A 22,437-nucleotide genomic window follows, 5' to 3' on the forward strand; every position below is an offset into this window, starting at 1 on the left:
CATCTTTCCTTTCTTTATTCTTTTCCTTCTCCTCCTTCCTTCCCTTCTTTCCTCCTCCCTTCCCTCCCTTCTTTCCTCCTTCCTTCCCTCCCTTCTTTCCTCCTTCCTTCCCTCCCTTCTTTCCTCCTTCCTTCCCTCCCTTCTTTCCTCCTTCCTTCCCTTCCTTCTTTCCTCCTTCCTTCCCTTCTTTCCTCCTTCCTTCCTTTCTTTCCTCCTTCCTTCCCTCCCTTCTTTCCTCCTTCCTTCCCTTCTTTCCTCCTTCCTTCCTTTCTTTCCTCCTTCCTTCCCTCCCTTCTTTCTTTCCTTCTTCCTTCCCTTCTTTCCTCCTTCCTTCCCTTCTTTCCTCCTCCCTTCCCTTCTTTCCTCCTTCCTTCCATCTTTCCTTTCTGTATTCTCTTCCTTCTCCTCCTTCCTTCCCTTCTTTCCTCCTCCCTTCCCTCCCTTCTTTCCTCCTTCCTTCCCTCCCTTCTTTCCTCCTTCCTTCCCTCCCTTCTTTCCTCCTTCCTTCCCTTCCATCTTTCCTTTCTGTATTCTCTTCCTTCTCCTCCTTCCTTCCCTTCTTTCCTCCTCCCTTCCCTCCCTTCTTTCCTCCTTCCTTCCCTCCCTTCTTTCCTCCTTCCTTCCCTTCCTTCTTTCCTCCTTCCTTCACTTCTTTCCTCTTTCCTCCTTCCTTCCCTTCTTTCCTCCTTCCTTCCTCCTTCCTTCCCTTATTTCCTCCTTCCTTCCATACCTTCTTTCCTCCTTCCTTCCCTCCCTTCTTTCCTCCTTCCTTCCCTTCCTTCTTTCCTCCTTCCTTCCCTTCTTTCCTCCTTCCTTCCTTTCTTTCCTCCTCCCTTCTTTCCTCCTTCCTTCCCTCCCTTCTTTCCTCCTTCCTTCCCTCCCTTCTTTCTTTCCTCCTTCCTTCCCTTCTTTCCTCCTCCCTTCCCTTCTTTCGTTCCTTCTTCCTTCCCTTCTTTCCTCCTTCCTTCTTTCCTCCTTCCTTCCCTTCTTTCCTCCTTCCTTCCCTTCTTTCCTCCTTCCTTCCCTCCCTTCTTTCCTCCTTCCTTCCCTCCCTTCTTTCTTTCCTCCTTCCTTCCCTTCTTTCCTCCTTCCTTCCCTTCTTTCCTCCTCTCTTCCCTTCTTTCCTCCTTTCTTCCTTCCATCTTTCCTTTCTGTATTCTCTTCCTTCTTTCCTCCTTCCTTCCCTTCTTTCCTCCTTCCTTCCTTTCTTTCCTCCTTCCTTCCCTCCCTTCTTTTCTCCTTCCTTCCCTCCCTTCTTTCTTTCCTCCTTCCTTCCCTTCTTTCCTCCTTCCTTCCCTTCTTACCTCCTTCCTTCCCTTCTTTCCTCCTCCCTTCCCTTCTTTCCTCCTTCCTTCCTTTCTTTCCTCCTTTCTTCCCTCCCTTCTTTCCTCCTCCCTTCCCTCCCTTCTTTCTTTCCTCCTTCCTTCCCTTCTTTCCTCCTCCCTTCCCTTCTTTCCTCCTCCCTTCCCTTCTTTCCTCCTTCCTTCCTTCCATCTTTTTAATGATCCGGCCCACATGAGATCAAATAGTTGAGTTTGACTCCCCTGAGCTAGACAAATCAAATATATTAAAGAATCAACTATACAGTAACAGTGTTAGGTCATCACAGTGAGGTGGGGGTGGGGGTGGGGGTGGGGGTGGGGGTGTGAGTGGGGTGGTGGGGTGGGTGGGAGGGGGGGTACGTGACATCAATCAATCACTGTAAATAATGGACTAGACTTAAAACATGCCTACAGTAACTTACCACCTTTCTTTTTCCTTAGAGTGGCTTAAAGGGGGGGCGACAGAAACAAATAATCTGAGTCTTTAAAAACACAAGAAAAGACTCAATCCCTCTTTTTCCCCAAAGTGAAGCTTCTCAAAGATCCTCTATAAGACGCTCTGCTCGGAATAATAATAACACGTGGCTGTATGGTTGAAACTACTAGTAATCGAAAATTAGAGGTAAAAAAACATAATTTGATGTTACTAGTTATGTCATTTCCATTCATACTTTTAATATATTTTGGATTTTATGAGTTGTATCTCCACCAGGATGCATTGCCCTTATTAGGGTATAAAATGGTGTAAAAGTATTAAATGTGTTATTTAATATGGAGAAGTGATGCATTCTTGCTTTCTCTTGTTATTAATATCACACATACTAGTTTCTAAACTGATTTTTATCATTTCTATTAAAGTATAGAGCTTCAATTCTACCAGTTAAAGGCACAAAACAACCACCTTAACCCATCATGCTCCTTAAAGAGTCTGTATTTCCTGTTTAACCCTCCTGTTGTCCTCAGGTCAAGGAAGGAAGGAAGGAAAGGATAAAGGAGGGAAGGAAAGAAGGAAGGAAAGGGGTAAGGAGGGAGGAAAGGAGGAGGGAAGGAAGGTAGGAAGGAAAGGAGCAAGGAGGGAGGAAGGTTGGGGGGAGGAAAGAAAGAGACAAGGAGGGAGAGAGGAAGGAAAGGAAGGAAGGGGGGAAAGAGAGAGGAAGGAAAGAAATAGAGAAGGAGGGAGGGAGGACGGACAGATGGAAGGAAGGAAGGAAGAAAGTAGGGAAGGAAAGAAGGACAGACGGAAGGAAGGAAGGAAAGAAGGACAGAAGGAAGGAAGGAAGGAAGGAAGGAAGGAACAGTCAAAACAGATGGGGTCAATTTGACCCGGGTGGACAACAGGAAGGTTAAATGAGTAACGTAGCTGTGATATAACTCGTGCTCAGCTGTGTGGTTGACTGACAGCTTCTATCTTTACGTTACAGGAGGAGAAACACACGGACGCGTTAACAAGGTTAAACTCTTCAGTCTTCATCTGAGCAGTTTTTCATCATTCATTCATTTATTTATTTATTTTTAAAAACATTTTCCTACTCCAGCAGATGGCTTTGCTCTGCTTTACATTATTTACATTCAGATACGAGTCGAGGACAGTAAAGCTCTTCTTAGACTTAACAAGGCGACGCAGCTCTACTATTAATCCTGGGGATGAATGAAGGGAGGAAGAAAATGCAAATAAGCAGCTTTAGAAAGAGAAACATGCTGACCAGAGCTTCATCCTTTTTTTTTTTTTTTTTTTTTTGCTGTATAAGGAAATGTTCTCCTCCTGTCATCCATTCATCCTTCACCTCTCTGCACACCTTTGATACGAGGAGGAAAGCTGCAATTACTGAGGATCGATCCATTAATGTGTTCTTTTCCTTCCTTCCTTCCTTCCATCTTTCCTTCCTGTCTTCTCTTCCTTCCATCTGTCTTTCACTCCTTCCTTCCTCCCTTCAATCTTTCCTTCCTTCCTTCCATCTTTCACTTTCTGTCTTCTCTTCCTTCCTTCAATCTTTCCTTCCTCCCTTCCTTCCTTCCTTTCTTACCGTCTTCTCTCCTCTTCCTTCGATCCTCCGCTTTCTTCCTTCCATCTTTTCTTCTCTCCCTTCCTTCAATCTTTCCTTCCTTCCTTCCTTCAATCTTTCCTTCCTTCCTTTCATCTTTCCTTCCTGTCTACTCTTCCTTCCTGTCTACTCTTCCTTCCATCTGTCTTTCACTCCCTTCCTTCCTTCCTTCCATCTTTTCTTCCTGTCTTCTTTCCCGTCTTCTCTCCTCTTCCTTCGATCCTCTCTTCCTTCCTTCCATCTTTCCTTCCTGTCTACTCTTCCTTCCATCTGTCTTTCACTCCCTTCCTTCCTCCCTTCAATCTTTCCTTCCTTCCTTCCTTCCTTCCTTACCGTCTTCTCTCCTCTTCCTTCCTTCCATCGGTCTTTCACTCCTTCCTTCCATCTTTCCTTCCTGTCTTCTCTTCCTTTCTCCCTTCCTTCCTTCCTTACCGTCTTCTCTCCTCTTCCTTCCATCTTTCCTTCCTGCCTTCCTTTGATCCTCTCTTTTTTCCTTTTTTTATGTCATCTTTTTTTTTTGCTGTATAAGGAAATTCTCTCCTCCTGTCATCCATTCATCCTTCACCTCTCTGCACACCTTTGATACGAGGAGGAAAGCTGCAATTACTAAAGATCGATCCATTAGTGCAGGGGGTCAAACATGAGGTCCGGGGGCCAGAAGCGGCCCGCCGAGGAGTCCGATACGACCCACTTTCCTTCCATCTGTCCTTCCTCTCTTCAATCTGTCCTTCCTTCCGTCTTTCCTTCCTGTCTTCTCTTCCTTCCTTCCTTCTTTCCCTTTCCTTCTTCCTTCGATCCTCCCTTTCTTTCTTCCATCTTTTCTTCTCATCCTTCCATCTGTCTTTCACTCTTTCCTTCCATCTTTCCTTCCTGTCTTCTCTTCCTTTCTACCTTCTTCCCTCCCTTCCTGTCTTCTCTTCCTTCCTCCCTTCCTTCCCGTCTTCTCTCCTCTTCCTTCCATCCTTCTTTCCTCCCTTCCTTTGATCCTCCCTTCCTTCCTTCCTTCCCTCCTTCTCTTTAATGATCCGGCCCACATCAGATCATATTGGGCTGTTTGTGGCCTTTGAATGAAGATGAGTTTGACTCCTCTGCTTTAGTGTGTGCAGTAAATCACAAACTGGACCAAATCTCTGGCTGCAATTACTATTTTTTATTATTGATTAATCTGTTTTTTAAAATTCTTTTATTGATAATTTTTAAGATTTAAATGTACTAAATGACAGAAACTAGCTCCTTCCTTTCTCTTTTCTATCTTATATACTTCCACACTTCCTTCTTTCCTCTCTCTCTCTCTCCCTCTCTTCCTCTCACACTCTCTCTCTCTCTCTCTCCTTCCCTCTCTCAGGTCTTTTCCGCACCGGTGTTGCCTCCTGACTCTCCTCCTCCTCCTTCTCGTGCATGTGAGAAGCGCTGACTGTCCTGTCTGTCAGAGGACATTACTGCAGGACGACACTGCACTTTTAACGCTGAGCACAGCAGGGTTTCCTTTGAGGTGGCGGTGCTCACCCCCCCCCACACACACACAAACACACACGCGCCACACACACACACACACACACACACACACACACACACACACACACACACATAAAACAACCAAACACACAGATAAAATCCAGTTATATCAAACTAAAGTCATATTTGTGACAGATTCGCTCCATGTGACCACAGTGGCTGCGTCTACATGCACACTAATATTCCACTGTTATTCCAAATGTGACAATATTCCCACTTTGACACAGGTTTTATTCCGAATATAGCATTTTCCGATAAAGACATGCGGGATAAACTGATATTATTTGGGTTTTAGGAGCATTCTTTGGACATATATATACTTTAAATGAGGGTTTTTACTGTTTATGGTCACAATATGCACGGCTGTATAGAAGCATATCTGCACCTTTATTCAAATGGGAGAGAGAGAGAGAGAGAGAGAGAGAGAGAGAGAGAGAGAGAGAGAGAGAGAGAGAGAGAGAGAGAGAGACCCTCCTGTCGTCCTCCCGGGTCAAATTGACCCCATCTCTTTTGACTGTTCCTTCTTTCCTTCCTTCTTTCCTTCCTTTCTTTAATTTTTCCTATGTTCTTCCCTTCCTTCCCTCTTTCTTTGTTCCCTCCTCCTTCCATACTTTTCTCACTTCCTTCCTTCCTTCCTTCCTCTTTTCCTCCCCCCTTACTCGTTTCTTTCCTTCTCTCCTTCCTTCCTTCCTCTTTTCCTCCCTCCTTACTCGTTTCTTTCGTTTCTTTCGTTCCTTCCTTCCTCCTGTCCCTCCTTCCACCTTTCCTTCCTTCCTTCCTCCTGTCCCTCCTTCCACCTTTCCTTCCTCCCTTCCTTCTTTCCTCACTTCCTTCCTTCCTCCCTCCCTTCCTTTCTTCCTTCCTCCAATCCTTCTCTCCTTCCTTCCTCTTTTCCTCCCTCTCTCCCTCCTTACTCCTTTCCTTCCTCTTTCCTTCCTTCCTTCCTCCTGTCCTTCTTTGACCTGAGGACAACAGGAGGGTTAAATTTAAATTATGTGAATTACATGATATCAACATGGTATTCTCGCACCTCTATTCAAATGGCAATGCATTTTCAATCTTCAATTGAATAAAGGTGCAGATCTGCTTCCATACCTCTCCACATATGAGCTGAATATTCATTTTCATTAGACGTGCAAACAGCTTAGAAGGAAAACTGTCTTTTTAGGGAATAAGGGTCAAAACCAGGGAATATTAAATGCATGTAAACATAGTCAGTGACAGCTCATGGGTGCAGCAGCAGGGGGGGGGGGTTCTTAAAGGCAAGACTCCTTCATGCATAAAGGCAAAGGAGGACAAGAGATGAGGAGTGAGGAAAAGCAGCTTTCTTCTTCTTTTTTTTTTAATATAATCTTTTAAAATAAAGCCAAACTAAAGCAGAAAGGGTCAAATGAAACTTAAATGAACATCAGCCTGAGCATTTCATTCAGCCGCTGCGAGCCGATGGATGGAGCATACTCAGGGGAAATGGATGGCAGAAGGTTATGCAGCATTATAACTGCTTACCTTTATCCACTATTGAGAGATTAACACAATCAATGAGAATAAGAAAGAGGAACAAAGAAAGAGAGAGAGAGTTAGACACTGATGTCCCCGATGCTATAGTGAGCACAAAAACACAAAGGGTCTGTTAGAAACCGCATACTTTACTACTACTACTTTCTATGTAGTATATAAGTATGTAGTATAGAAGTATAGAAGTATGTAGTATGTAGTATAGAAGTATGTAGTATGTAGTATAGAAGTATGTAGTATGTAGTATGTAGTATAGAAGTATGTAGTATGTAGTATAGAAGTATGTAGTATGTAGTATAGAAGTATGTAGTATGTAGTATAGAAGTATGTAGTGTGTAGTATAGAAGTATGTAGTATGTAGTATGTTGTATAGAAGTATATAAGTATGTAGTATAGAAGTATGTAGTATAGAAGTATGTAGTATAGAAGTATGTAGTATAGAAGTATGTAGTATGTAGGATAGAAGTATATAGTATGTAGTATAGAAGTATGTAGTATGTAGTATAGTAGTATGTGGTATAGAAGTATGTAGTATGTAGTATAGAAGTGTGTAGTATGTAGTATAGTAGTGTGTAGTATATAAGTATGTAGTATGTAGTATAGAAGTATGTTGTATAGAAGTATGTAGTATGTAGTATAGTAGTATGTAGTATAGAAGTATGTCGTATGTAGTATAGAAGTATGTTGTATAGAAGTATGTAGTATGTAGTATAGAAGTATGTAGTATAGAAGTATGTAGTATAGAAGTATGTGGTATAGAAGTATGTAGTATAGAAGTATGTAGTATGTAGTATAGAAGTATGTAGTATGTAGTATGTAGTATAGTAGTATGTAGTATAGAAGTATGTAGTATGTAGTATGTAGTATAGAAGTATGTAGTATGTAGTATATAAATATGTAGTATGTAGTATGTAGTATAGAAGTATGTAGTATGTAGTATAGAAGTATGTAGTATGTAGTATAGTAGTATGTAGTATAGAAGTATGTAGTATGTAGTATAGAAGTATGTAGTATGTAGTATAGTAGTATGTGGTATAGAAGTATGTAGTATGTAGTATAGAAGTGTGTAGTATGTAGTATAGTAGTGTGTAGTATATAAGTATGTAGTATGTAGTATAGAAGTATGTAGTATAGAAGTATAGTAGTATGAAGTATGTAGTATGTAGTATAGAAGTGTGTAGTATGTAGTATAGTAGTGTGTAGTATATAAGTATGTAGTATAGAAGTATGTAGTATGTAGTATAGAAGTATGTAAAATGTACTATAGTAGTATGTAGTATAGAAGTATGTAGTATAGAAGTATGTAGTATAGTAGTATGTAGTATGTAGTATAGAAGTATGTAGTATGTAGTACGTAGTATAGAAGTATGCGGTATGTAAGTATGTAGTATAGTAGTATATAGTATGCAGTATAGTAGTATGTAGTATAGTAGTATGCAGTATAGTAGTATGTAGTATGTAGTATAGAAGTATGTAGTATGCAGTATAGTAGTATGTAGTATGTAGTATAGAAGTATGTAGTATGTAGTATAGTAGTATGTAGTATAGAAGTATGTAGTATGTAGTACGTAGTATAGAAGTATGCGGTATGTAAGTATGTAGTATAGTAGTATATAGTATGCAGTATAGTAGTATGTAGTATAGTAGTATGCAGTATAGTAGTATGTAGTATAGTAGTATGTAGTATAGAAGTATGTAGTATAGTAGTATGCAGTATAGAAGTATGTAGTATGTAGTATAGTAGTATGCAGTATAGAAGTATGTAGTATGTAGTATAGAAGTATGTAGTATGTAGTATAGAAGTATGTAGTATAGAAGTATGTAGTATAGAAGTATATAGTATAGAAGTATGTAGTATGTAGTATAGTAGTATGTAGTATAGAAGTACGTAGTATGTAGTATAGAAGTATGTAGTATAGTAATATGTAGTATGTAGTATAGTAGTATGTAGTATGTAGTATGTAGTATAGTAGTATGTAGTATAGTAGTATGTAGTATAGTAGTATGTAGTATAGAAGTATGTAGTATAGAAGTATGTAGTATGCAGTATAGTAGTATGTAGTATAGAAGTATGTAGTATAGAAGTATGTAGTATGCAGTATAGTAGTATGTAGTATAGAAGTATGTAGTATAGAAGTATGTGGTATGCAGTATAGAATTATGTAGTATGTAGTATAGAAGTATGTAGTATGTAGTATAGTAGTATGCGGTTTCAAACCCAGCCAGTAACCAGGAAGTTCTTACCGAGTTCCTCCAGTTCGGAGGTCATGGACTTGGAGCGCATGGACAGAGCCGTGGTGGGAGCTCTCTTTGGTGGCGGAGGAGCTGAGAGAGAGACACACAATCACAGCGCTGTGACTACAGACGAGACCAGCATGTCGTTCAGTTGTTATTCAGACACATAAACAAGCATCATCAGCAGCATCTATATTTTATTCATAAATCAGAATGTTTAATCTGGTTTTTTGTTCAGAGGAGCTACAGGAAAACATCACTGACAACTTCAGACACTTTAATTTGAAGTTCACTCAGATATTTAGTAGCACTATGGAGCAGGTTGTTTTATCATTTCACACTCCTCCACTCATCTACAGGTGGAGATAATGTGCCAAGAAAAGCAGGAATAAACTGACAAAGGAAGGAAAGACAACAAGCAGGGAAGGAAAGGAAGGAGAGAAGGAAGGGAGGAAGGAAGGAAGGAAGGAAGGAAGGGAGGAAGAAGGACAGAAGGATGGAAGGGAGGAAGAAGGAAGGAAAGGAAGAGGGAGGAAGAAGGGAGGAAGGGAGGAAGAAGGATGGAAGGATGGAAGGAAGGAGGGAAGGAATGAGGGAAGGAAGGAAGAAAGGAATGAAGGGAGGAAGGGAGGAAGAAGGACAGAATGATGGAAGGGAGGAAAAAGGAAGGAAGGGAGGAAGGAAGGAAGGTAATGGGGAGGAAAGAAAGAGAGAAGAAAGGAGGGAGGGAGGAAGGAAGGAAGGAGAGAAGGAAGGAAGTAAGGGAGGAAAGAGAGGAACGAAAGAAAGAGAGAAGGAGGGAGGGAGGAAGGACAGACGGAATGAAGGAAGGAAGGAAGGGAGGAAAGAAAGAAGGAACAGTCAAAACAGACGGGGTCAATTTGACCCGGGAGGACGACAGGAAGGTTAACATCAGCATCATCTATATTTTATTCATAAATCAGAATGTTTAATCTGTTTTTTTGTTCAGAGGAGCTACAGGAAAACATCACTGACAACTTCAGACACTTTAATTTGAAGTTCACTCAGATATTTAGTAGCACTGTGGAGCAGGTTGTTTTATCATTTCACACTCCTCCACTCATCTACAGGTGGAGATAATGTGCCAAGAAAAGCAGGAATAAACTGACAAAGGAAGGAAAGACAACAAGCAAGGAAGGAAAGGAAGTAAAGAGTGCAGAATTTAACTCTCCTGTTGTCCTCGAGTCTAGGAAGGAAGTTAGGAAGGGAGGAAGGGAGGAAGGGAGGAAGAAGGACAGAATGATGGAAGGGAGGAAAAAGGAAGGGAGGAAGGAAGGAAGGAGGGCTAAACTAACAGTCAATCGGGGTTTGGTGAAGTTGACGTCCTGAGCCACAATTAAGCTTTAATAGAAGTCTGTATAACTTCTGACAGAAGACGTAACACAGTCTTCCTCTTAGTGAAACATTTAATGTATAAGCTCAACACACTCAGGACTTGTTATAACCTCACTGAGATGACTATGATACTGAATATTAATACTGAAAAACATTAGATATAGTTTGCCGTGTCATTTTATTGACTCAATGTTTCAGTCCTATAATTATCAGCTGGCACATAAACTCTATTTAATTATTTAGTTCATTTCATCGTGTTAATGTGCAGGTTTAAATCAATCAAACATCAGATTATTAAACATTAATTCCTCATAAATACAAAATAAAACATCTTCACTGTCTCTTAAAAGTCTTCTGGTGTTTTTTTCTCAGTCAGCAGGTCGACAGGATATATACCAACCTTTTTGGTGATGTGTTATTTTTGCTGTTTGCATTGTGAACATTGACTAAAGTCAGATTTTTTCTTGCTGCCTCTGAGGAATATTATTACATAACCCATCATCAGTCAGCTGCTTCTCTGCTTCTCTGCAGTACAAACTTTCATCAGATCCAAACAGCAGAAGACTTTTTACTCTTTTAATGCTGACAAACATCTGAACATCACAGTCATTGTTACAACCAAAGTTTCAAGACACACATCTTAAATCCTTACAACTCTATGTTCTATTGTAGGATTTTGTAAAATCTCACGTACAGGTCTTTGTACCTTTTTTACGAGCCGTGTCGTCAGGGTCCAGATTCCGGCTCACTGTCACCACCTTGATCAGGAGCCGGTTTCCTCCCTGGCGGATCATGTTGACCACCTGTCTGTGACCCACCTTCACCACATTCTCCTGGTTTACCTGCAGAAACACACACACAGAGAGACAGTAGAGACATTAGCAGCAGGCAGGCACATCTTCTTTCAGGAAATCATCAGATGTCCTTGTTCCTTGGTAACCGAGTGGTTTACCCTAGCGATGTCCGATATTATCAGACAATATTTACTGTAAAATGTAATATAACCGATGTTTGTTCTGTAGGTTTCAGCATTTCCGAGTCTACTTGAACGCAGCATGGGACGCTTACCGGCACGCGCTTGATGACGTATAACAACAACAACAACACACTACTAGATTCTGGGGCGCTAACCGTTGCTAACCGCTACTAACCGTTTCTAACCACTGCTAACTGTTGCTAACCGCGGCTAACCGTTGCTAACAAGTTCATAGCGTCCACCGTCATGTACACGAACACATTAACAGAAACGAGGTTCACCCATGGGTTTACCTCCTCCTTGTCATTTTCTCTGTTATGTTTTCGGCGGGTCTCCTCTGTGACGTCACCGCCAGAGTCCGGTGGGTCCTATCTGGGTGCTACCTGGATGCTACTCTGCTTGAGACACAACAGCTGAGAGGAGCGCGTGAGAGGACGTACCTGTAATAAAGGTCCCGCTTCCAGAAACGGGGCTTTATGTCTGTTGTTCTCTTATTTTTACACAGACAGTGTTTACATGTCCTACATATTTGAAACCAGGATTACAAAAGCGCTATGATCATGATGCATACTCCACTCAAAGACAAGAAAAAGTTATTGAAATAATAATATAACCAAAGAAGTAAACCAGGGCATTGAAGCATCACTTGAATACCTCTGAGAGAAAGTAACCTGTAATATTGTGACTCATAATTCATCTCTGCACTAATTCACATTCATAAATTCCCCCATCAGTCATTAATAAATACATGATTTATCCCTCTGTTTGATTAAAAGACATTCACAATCACTATTTTATGTTTTAATGCTGACTTCTTTTTTAATACAAGTCAAATTTATACATTTGCATATATAAAAGTTTGTATCAGCTGCACAAAAATGAACACAATTATGCATTTTTGTATACTGTAGGTCACATTAGGAAAAGTCTGGTTAAAAATAAATACGTATCCAGTGTTTTTACAGCTCTTAAATGTCAAAAATGGGTAAAATCTGCCCTTGAACAGTATGTAAGGGTTCAAATTAGGTTATGAAGACACCAGACAAACTCTCCTGGAGACTCTATTTGTCGAAAGAAAATGAATCTCCAATTATTGTTATTAAATAAACTGAGTCTGAGTGTTGGTTAGGTGCCAAGCAGCTGTTTAAAGATGTCACCTTGGACTATTTCACTATTATTATGACATTTATAGACCAAACGCAGGATATAGAGACTATTATAGTATGATGTAGTTACCTGCTGTGACTTTAACAGTTTAATCTTCAGGCTGACTCATCTATATCCAGATATTGGCTGACAGCACTAAGAAGACTTCAATTTTAAAACTGACCATGGATATGTTAATATAGCAGCAGTGGTGGTGGTGGTGGTGTGGTGTTACAGCTCTATCTCTCTCTCTCCCTCTCTCTCTCTCTCTCTCTCTCTCTCTCTCTCTCTCTCTGTCCTTCTGCCAAGCTTAATAATCAAAATAATCATGATGACAGCAGGAGAGCGAGCTACAGCCGCCGGCCCTCACTATCAATTCATTAAAGTCCGTGTAAAGTAAGAATAAATATGTGTTCTGAGTTTGACATACCACAGAAAAGTGTGTTGTTAACCACCCTGCCAAATTTGAATCATAAAAAAAAATCGTCAAATATATGAAATTAGGCTTCAAAGTTGTGTCAAAATCAGCCTCTTTCTCTGCTCCCAAACGCTGTGGGCGTGGCCGCCGAGTTCACTGAAGCCACGCCCCCTACCAAGTGTCACCTGTCAATCAAAGTCACCACCTCTACCAGAAACATGGACGCTACGTCTGAGAGCTTTCTGCTGCTAGCTCGGTGGCTAACTCGGCTGCTAGCTCGGCGGCTAACTCAGCTAACTGGCTAACTGTAGACTGTAGTAGTAGTAGTGTGTGCTGAATGTATTTATACCTCTACAGCAGCAGGGGCGGGTTTATGCTAATCACTAAATCCTGAACACAGAAATCTTGAAACACAGTTTGTGAAGCCTAGCTCCACAATTCAAATCTAAATGGTTGAAATGCTTTTTACATCTTTTTTAGAAATACATTTATGACCTATTTAATGTGTTTAGAAGAAAATGTCTGATTTCACTTTACACTGTCTTTAAAGACAATCAGATAAAACAAGTTGGTTTGTGGTCAAAAAAAATAAATGAATCTTGCTGCAATCTGGTTATAATTAAAGGCAATGTGTGTGTGTATGTGTGTGTGTGTGTGTGTGTGTGTGTGTGTGTGTGTGTGTGTGTGTGTGTGTGTAGAGTTCACAGACACCAGCAGGCCACATAAAGCTCATATATTAACATCCGAGTGCAGCCAGAACCCAAAATGCTGCACACACAACCCTTCCTCCATGCTCATATTAGATAGTTTTTTTTATGCCTGTGCCAATAAACACACACACACACACACACACACACACACACACTTTCATACTTTCTCTTTCAAACACGCATGTCCACATGGATGCTTTTTAATCTCATTACCGCTCGTCTAATTTAATACGAGGCCCCTGCCGGACTGCTCCTCTCATCTCCTCTCCTCTCTCTCCCGCTCTGCCCCTCCTTCTCTTCTTCCAGACAAATAGTGGAGGAGGGGTCAAGAATGAAGGGATGAAAGAGAGGAGAGACTGGCCCGAAGCGACAGAGGGGTATGATGGATGGGGAAGAGAGAGATGGGGGGGGGGGGGGGGGTGGATCATAGAGGTCGATGAGAGAAAATAAAGAGTTTAGACTTTATCGTTTCTTTCTCTTTGGTTTTTTTTAATTTCGCTGCTGCTTCTGCTCGGGCGTCCATTTTGGTAATTAGAGAGAAATGCTCCAACAGCTGTTTTCGGCGTGACCTCGTGTTCCCTGGGTTGTGCTCCATCACACACACATCGAGGTCTGCTGATACACTCGGCTACACACACACGCAGACGGACAAGTACACTGGCTCGCATATAGGGGTACTTTTATGTAATCTGCTCTGACTTTCCTCTGGATTATGTAACAATGCTAAAAAGGATGGATACACACACACACACACACACACACACACACACACACACACACACACACACACACAGACACACAGATTTATACGGGCACATGCACACGCACACACACACACACACACACAGACACACAGATTTATACGAGCACATGCACGCACACACACACACACACACACAGACACACAGATTTATACGGGCACACGCACACACACACACACACACACACACACACACACATACACACACACACACATACAGACATACACACACACACAGACAGATTTATACAAGCACACACACACATACACAGACACACACACACACACACACACACATACTCACACACTCAGACACACACACACATACACACACACACTCACACATACACACACGCACACACACACAGACACACACACACATACACACACACACAGACACACACATACACACACACACTCACACATACACACACGCACACACACACACACATACACACACACACAGACAGACACACACACACACACAGACAGACACACACACACACACACAGACACACAGACAGACACAGACACACAGACAGACACACACACACACACATACACACAGACACACACACACACACACACACACGCATGAATAATTTAATCTCCCGAAAAATCGTGCTAAATAGCCGTTTTTTGGAAAAGCTTTACAAAGAGGACAAAAAAAAGTTGGAACAGGTTTTATGTTTATAGGTCAGCGATAAATAAGAGTTGGTAAAATGAGTAATTCAATAATATCTTTAAAAAATAGTTTTAAAAGGTTTGTTAAAATGTACATTTAGTATTTGTGTTGGTTTTATATCATTTGAAATGACATTTGCACCATTTTTAACCAAAAGTAAGACTGAATGCTCCTGAAAATGTCAAATGGTGTAACCACAGTAGAATGATAAATATTACATATTTTATCCACCTAGAGTGTATTTAAGTGGACTTATACCGATACTGATCCTTCCTTCCTTTCCTCCTTCCCTTCCTTCCTCCCTTCCTTCCGTCCTTCTTCCCTTCCCTCCTTCCTTCTTCCCTTCCCTCCTTCCTTCCATTCCTTCATTCCTTCTTTTCTTTCTTTCCTTCCTTCCTTCCTTCTGTCCTTCTTTCCTTCCCTCCTTCCTTTCCTTCCTTCCTTCCTCTCTCCTTTCTTCTTTCTCCCTTCCTTCCTCCTTTCCTTCCTTCTTCCTTCCTCCTACCTTCCTTCCTCCCTCCTTTCCTTCCTTCCTCCTTTCCGTCCTTCTTCCTCCCTCCTTTCCTTCCTTCCTTCCTCCCTCCTGTCCTTCCTTCCTCCCTCCTGTCCTTCCTTCCTTCCTCCTTTCCTTCCTCCTACTTTCCTTCCTCCTTTCCTCCCTTCCTTCCTCCCGTCTTTCCTCCTTCCCTCCTACCTTTCTTCCTCCCTCCTTTCCTTCCTCCTTTCCTCCCTTCCTCCCTCCTTACCTTCCATCCTTCCTTCTTCCTCCTGTCTTTCCTTCCAACCTTCCTCCCTTGATTTTTTAAGCTAAATCCTCTGGCAAGCTACAAATTTGAAAGATTTGATAAAGAAGCTGGTGCTGATTTGTGTTTAAGACCAATGATTTATGGTTTTTCTCCAACTATGACTATTTATACAGCTCCAAACCACAACAGAAGTCATCATAAGGCACTTCACACATAGACTGTACTCATTTCATTTAAAGGGACGACAGCAGGAAGGAGAAACAGGAAGATACCTCCAGCAGAAACAGGCTCTAAGTGGACGGCCATCTGCCTCCAAATCACACAATTCCCCACTTCCTTCTAATACCATTGACCCTATCACTCTATCACTCTATCACTTTATCACTTTATCACTCTATCACTGTGCTCATGTGCTTATTGGATTATATTTATATCAGGTTTATCTCCATTTATCCAGGTTTTGTGTGCACATCTTCTCTCTCTCTCTTCTCCTTTAGATTTTTAAACAGTCTGGAGAAAGCAGCCGTTCTTTCCTTCCTCCTTTCCTTCCTTCCTCCCTTCTTTCCTTTCTTCTTTCTTCCTCCTTCCTTCCTCCCTTCCTACCCCTGCCTCCCTCCTTCCTTCCCTCTTCCTCCCTCCCTCCCTTCCTTTCTTCTTTCTTCCTTCCTTCCTTCCGTCCCTCCTACCTTCTTTTCTTCTTTCTCACTTCCTTCTCCTTTCGTTCCTCCCTTCCTTCCTCCTTTCCTACCTTCCTTCCTCCCTCCCTTCCCTCTCCCTTCCTTCCTCCTTTCCTTCCTTCCTACCTCCCTTCCTACCCCACCTCCCTCCTTCCTTCCCTCTTCCTCCCTTACTCCATCCCTCCCTCCTACCTTCTTTCTTCCCTCCCTTCCTTCCTTCCTTCCTTCTTTCCTCCCTTCCTTCCTTCTCCCTTCCTTTCTCCTTTCCTTTATTCTTCTTCCTTCTTCCCTTCCTTCCTCCTTTCCTCCCTCCCTCCCTCCCTCCCTCCCTCCTTTCCTTCCTTCCTTCCTTCCTTCCTTCCTTCCTTCCTACCCCTGCCTCCCTCCTTCCTTCCCTCTTCTTCCCTTCTTCCTTCTTCTTCCCTCCTACCTTCTTTTCTTCTTTCTCCCTTCCTTCTCCTTTCCTTCCTCCCTCCCTCCCTCCTTTCCTCCCTTCCTTCATTCCTTCTTCTTTCTTCCTCCCTTCCTCCCTCCCTTCCTTCCTTCCTTCCTTCCTTCCTTCCTTCCTTCCTTCCTTCATTCCTTCTTCTTTCTTCCTTTCTTCCTTCCTTCCCCACTTCCTTCTAATACCATTGACTCTATCCCTTTATCACTGTGCTCATGTGCTTATTTGATTATATTTATATCAGGTTTATCTCCATTTATCCATTTCCTGCCACTTATCCAGAGCCAGAGTCGCACTGTCAGCACATAAACCAAACACTATATCCCAATATGCTCTCCGGCATCGTCTCCCGGCCCCCCTCCTGGGAGATCCCGAGGCGTTCCCAAACCAGATGAGTGTGTTTTGGGTTTGCCCCCGGGGGTCTCCTACAGTACCTTCAGGATGTGCCTGGAAAACCTCCCAGAGAGAGGCGACCAGAAGGCATCCTTATCAGATGGCTCAGCTGGCTCCTTTCGGTGTCTAAGGAGCCAGCTGCTCTGCTCCCTGCGGATGTCTGAGTTCCTCTTCAACCCCTTCCTTCCTTCCTTCCTTCCTTCCTTCCTCAACCCCACACAGAGGAAAACTCACTGCGGCCACTTGCATCCACAATCTTCCTCCCTTCCTCCTTTCCTCCCTCCTACCTTCCTTCCTTCCACAATCTCAATCTATCAGTGACTCAATGCTGACTGTTCCTTCTATCGTCCCTTCCTTCCTTCTTTCCTCCCTCCCTCCTTTCCTTCCTTCCTTCTTCCTTCTTTCCTCCCTTCCTCCTCCCTTCCTTCCTCCTTTCCTTCCTTCCTTCTTTCCTCCCTTCCTACTACCTTCCTTCCTCCCTCCTTTCCTTCCTTCTTTCGTCCCTCCCTCATTTCCTTCTTTCCTCCCTTCCTTCCTCCCTTCTTTCCCGTGCCTCCCTCCTTCCTTCCCTCTTCCTCCTTTCCTCCCTTCTACCTTCCTTCCTCCCTCCCTTCCTTCCCTCCTTCCTTCCCTCTTCCTCCCTTCCTCCCATCCTCCTTTCCTCCCTTCCTCCCTCAATTCCTTCCTTCTTCCTCCCTTCTTTCCCTTCCTTCTTCCTCCCTTCTTTCCCTTCCTTCCTCCTTTCCTTCCTTCCACAATCTCATTCTATCAGTGACTCAAAGCTTGTGACCACTGATGTGACAAAACTAGAGATTTGCTTCTCTACGCTTTCACGCCACCACCGAGAGTAGAACACGCTGGTGCATTACTGCCGATGCCTCACCAACCTCGCCTGTCAGCCTCGCTCTCCGTCTTACACTCCACACTCATGAACAATACCAGATACTTGAGATACTTCTTTTCTCTCTCTCTCTCTCTCTTTCTCTCTCCCCCTTTCTCCCTCCTTTCCTTCCCTCCTACCTTCCTTCCTCCTTCCATTCCTTCCTTCTTCCTCCCTTCTTTCCTTTCTTCTTTCTCCCTCCCTCCCTCCTTTCCTTCCTTCCTCCCTTCCTTCCTTCCTCCCTCCTTTCCTTCCTTCCTCCCTCCTTTCCTTCCCTCCTTCCTTCCTTCCTCCCTCCAGCCTCCCCTCCTCCTTTCCTCCCTTCCTTCCTTCCTTCCTCCTTCCTTGCCTCTTCCTCCTTTCCTCCCTTCTTCCTCCCTTCTTTCCTTTCTTCTTTCTCCCTTCCTTCCTCCCCTCTTCCTCCCTTCCTCCTTCCCTCCCTCCTACCTTCCTTCCTCCCTCCTTTCCTTCCTTCCTCCTTTCATTCCTTCCCTCTTCCTCCTACATCCCTTCCTTCTTCCTACCTTCTTTCCTTTCTTCTTTCTTCCTTCCTTCCTCTCTATCTATCAGTGACCACTGATGTGACAAAACCAGAGATTTGCTTTTCTACGCTTTCACGCCACCACAGAGTAGAAAACGCTGGTGCATTACTGCCGATGCCTCACCAACCTCGCCTGTCAGCCTCGCTCTCCGTCTTACACTCTACACTCATGAACAATACCAGATACTTGAGATACTTCTCTCTCTCTCTCTGTCTCTCTCTCTCTCTCTCTCTCCCCCCCTTCCTCCCCTCTTCCTCCCTTCCTCCCTCCCTCCTACCTTCCTTCCTCCCTCCATTCCTTCCTTCTTCCTCCCTTCTTTCCTTTCTTCTTTCTCCCTCCCTCCCTCCTTTCCTTCCTTCCTCCCTTCTTTCCTTCCTTCCTTCCTTCCTCCCTCATTTTCTTGCCTCCTTCCTTCCTTCCTTCCTCCCTCCTTCCTTCCTCATTTTCTTCCCTCCTTCCTTCCTTCCTTCCTCCCTCCTTCCTTCCTCATTTTCTTCCCTCCTTCCTTCCTTCCTCCCTCCTTCCTTCTCTCTTCCTCCCTTCCTCCTTTCCTCTCTCCTACCTTCCTTCCTCCCTCCATTCCTTCCTTCTTCCTCCCTCCTTTCCTTTCTTCTTTCTTTCTTCCTTCTTCCTCCCTTCCTTCCTTCCTTCTTCCTCCCTTCCTTCCTTTCTTCTTTCGCTTGTGACCACTGATGTGACAAAACCAGAGATTTGCTTTTCTACGCTTTCACGCCACCACAGAGTAGAACACGCTGGTGCATTACTGCCGATGCCTCACCAACCTCGCCTGTCAGCCTCGCTCTCCGTCTTACACTCTACACTCATGAACAATACGAGATACTTGAACTTCTGGTTGACTCGAGGCGGTAAAGTACTTCCACTGGGGTTTTTTTGGAGATGCTGACTCTCTTCTCTTCTTGAGTACCTGCTATCACCGACCATTTCAGGACGAATCAGTGTAACAGGAAGTACTTTTAATGCAGCAGTAGATGATTTGTGTGAAGGCTTACTTTGACAGCAGGACTAGTTAAAGAGTCTCCACTGCTGGTTAGATGTTGGTGGATGTTGAAGCCATTCTTTATTCAGATGAAATATTGAGGATTGTTAAATTAAGTCTGAGCGTTTCTATGAATCCCACCAGTTCAGTGTAAATATTAACCCTCCTGTTGTCCTTGAGTCAAGGAAGGAAGGAAGGAAGGAAGGAAGGGAGGAAGGAAGGGAGGAAGGGAGGAAGGAAGGAAGGAAGGAAGGAAGGAAGGGAGGAAGGGAGGAAGAAGGAAGGAAAGGGGGAAAGAAGAATGGAAGGGACGAAGAAAGAAGGAAAGGAGGAAGGAAAGAAGGAAGGAAAGAAGGAAGGAAAGGAGGAAGGAAGAATGGAAGAGAGGAAGAAAGAAGGAAAGGAGGAAGGACGTATGGAAGGGAGGAAGAGGGAAGGAAAGGAGGAAGGAAGGAAAGGAGGAAGGAAGTATGGAAGGGATGAAGGAAGGAAGGAAAAGAAGACAGAAAGGAAAGATGGAAGGAAGAAAGGAAGGACAAATAGAAGGAAGGAAGGACAAATAGAAGGAAGGAAGGAAGGAAGGAAGGAAGGAAGGAAGGAACAGACAGGGTCAATTTGACCCGAGAGGACGACACAAGGGTTAATAAATGAATTCTACTGTATTTATGTGACAGTCTATAATCTAGACACTAGACACAGATGCTGATGGGACTACAATGCTACTTCAAGGTCCTGAAAAATAACTGGGACATTATGATACTCTGGAGCTTCACACAAATTCATGATTATTCTCCATCCACAGCTATTAAACCATTGCAGAAGAGGTCAAGGTAACGTTATTAATACCCAAAGGTAGATTTGGTTACAGTTTCAGGAGAGGTCATCTCAACATACAAACTTCAGTGACAGCAAAAAAGTAAAAACACCATGAAAACAGACTCGCAAAAAACTAACTGATCAGGATTAGAAAAGTAAAACAAGATTTAAAAAAAAAAAAAAAAAAAGACCACTAAAATGCCAATAAATTAATAAATTAAAGTAAGGTCCAATTTCCAATAAACAGCAATAAATAAGGTAGATAGAAGAAGATAAAGAAGAAGGTGCAACGAGATGACATCACTAAAAAAGCCCCATTTAAACCTTCTCAGTGAAGTTTAGTGTTTCTGTCATTTTATACAATAAATATAGTTAAACTATAAAATATCCTGCATTTGGAAAAATGTTCTTTTTATCTGCATATTCTTTATATATAAGATCATTGGCCAATATATCGGATATCGGATATTTTGTTGAAATATTGGTATCTATTGGTACCCCCCCAAAAAAATCCAGTATTGTGGTCGAGCATTGATAAGCCACCTTTAATTTGCAACATTTAACTTTTAATAAATGTAATAAATTTAATTTATAATAAGTGCTCAAAGACGCTTACAAGTAAAAAAAGTAAAGTAAAAAATGAAAAGAACAAACAATATAGAAGGTTAAAAAGACATAAAATGAAAAGAGGATAAAAAGTGATTTGAAGGTATGGGGGTCTGTACAGTCTCTGATGGGTTTGGGGAGTGGGGGCGGCAGTGGAGAAGGCTCTGTCCCCCCCAAGATCAGTGTTTGGTCCGAGGGGGTAGGGTAAGGAGGCTTTTCTTAAAATATCCAGTGACTAAAAGCAGGCTGCTGAAAATAGCCCTGAGCTGCTGTGTCGATATCCTTTATAACCCTTAAACAGACCTTACTAGTTATGTCATTTGCACCTCAAGTAAGGAAGGAATGAAGGAAAGAAGGAAGGAAGGAAAGGACGAAAGAAGGAAGGAAAGGAGGAAGGAAGGGAAGCAAGGGAGAAAGAAAGAAGGAAAGGAAGGAGGGAGGAAGGAAAGAAGGAAGGAAGGAAAGGACGAAAGAAGGAAGGAAAGGAGGAAGGAAGGGAAGCAAGGGAGAAAGAAGGAAGGAAAGGAAGGAGGGAGGAAGGAAGGAAGGTAGGAAGGAAAGGAGGGAAGAAGGAAGGAAAGGAGGGAGGAAGGGAAGGAAGGGAGGAAGAAGGAAGGAAAGGAAGGAGGGAGGAAGGAAGGAAGGTAGGAAGGAAAGGAGGGAAGAAGGAAGGAAAGGAGGGAGGAAGGGAAGGAAGGGAGGAAGAAGGAAGGAAAGGAAGGAGGGAGGAAGGAAGGAAGGTAGGAAGGAAAGGAGGGAAGAAGGAAGGAAAGGAGGGAGGAAGGGAAGGAAGGGAGGAAGAAGGAAGGAAAGGAGGGAGGAAGGAAGGAAGGACAGATGAAGGAAGGAAGAAAGGACAGAAGGAGGGAACATTTACCCTAACAGCTGAACTTAGATCTGAGGAAGGAAGGAAGGAAGGAAGGAAGGAAGGAAGGAAGGAAGGACAGATGAAGGACCCAGGAGGAAGGTTAAAGAGTCTGTATCTCCTGGTGCACGCTGTCTGTTTTAGGGATAATCACCAATAAGCATCGTAATAATAATATTAACCATTATAATCTGACATTTCACCCTAATGGATCTCTCTGCTTCTAATTTACGAGTCTGGCTGCGGCGTCGGGGGGGGGGGCTATCAGATACATAGCAGACGATTAGTGATATTGATCGGTTCCTGCGGTCGTGGTCTCGTGGTGGTGTGAACGCGGCCATCGAACGCTGACACAGACTGAGTGATTATGTGGGTAACAGAGGTTTCCTGTTTCACTGGTGAGCCGGAGACGCTCCCTCCTTTCCTTCCTTCCCTCCTTCTTTCTTCCCTTCCTTCCTTCTTCCTCCCTTACTTCTTCTTCCCTCCCTCCCTTCTTTCCTTCCTTACTTCCTTCTTTCCTTCCTTCTTTCTTTCCTTCCTTCCTCCTTTCCTTCCTTCTTTCTCCCTTCCTTCCTTCTGCCTTCCTTCCTCCTTTCCTTCCTTCTTTCCTCCCTTCCTTCCTTCTGCTTTCCTTCCTTCTTCCTTCCTCCTTTCCTACCTTCCTTCCTTCCTTCCTTCTTCCTCCCGTCTTTCCTCCTTCCCTCCAACCTTTAGCTTTATGGCCTAACATTAACGGTTTAATCAATAGTACACACACACACACACACACACACACACACACACACACACA

The 22,437-nt window shown here is 43.1% G+C and overlaps 1 protein-coding gene across 1 annotated transcript in view; it reads right to left on the reverse strand.

Annotated features, from left to right (window-relative positions):
* LOC128366701 (SH3 and multiple ankyrin repeat domains protein 2-like) overlaps window positions 1–22,437 on the reverse strand; it is a 164,873-nt gene that overhangs the window by 36,352 nt on the left and 106,084 nt on the right. The window contains exons 11-14 of the mRNA XM_053327491.1: window positions 10,692–10,827; window positions 8,639–8,719; window positions 6,386–6,394; window positions 1,745–1,768 (exon numbers count right to left, since the gene is read on the reverse strand). Coding sequence (XP_053183466.1) covers window positions 1,745–1,768; window positions 6,386–6,394; window positions 8,639–8,719; window positions 10,692–10,827 — 250 coding nt within the window. The remainder of the gene's footprint in view (window positions 1–1,744; window positions 1,769–6,385; window positions 6,395–8,638; window positions 8,720–10,691; window positions 10,828–22,437) is intronic.

This window comes from Scomber japonicus, chromosome 1 (assembly GCF_027409825.1).
Source record: "Scomber japonicus isolate fScoJap1 chromosome 1, fScoJap1.pri, whole genome shotgun sequence".
Taxonomy (NCBI): Eukaryota; Metazoa; Chordata; class Actinopteri; order Scombriformes; family Scombridae; genus Scomber; species Scomber japonicus.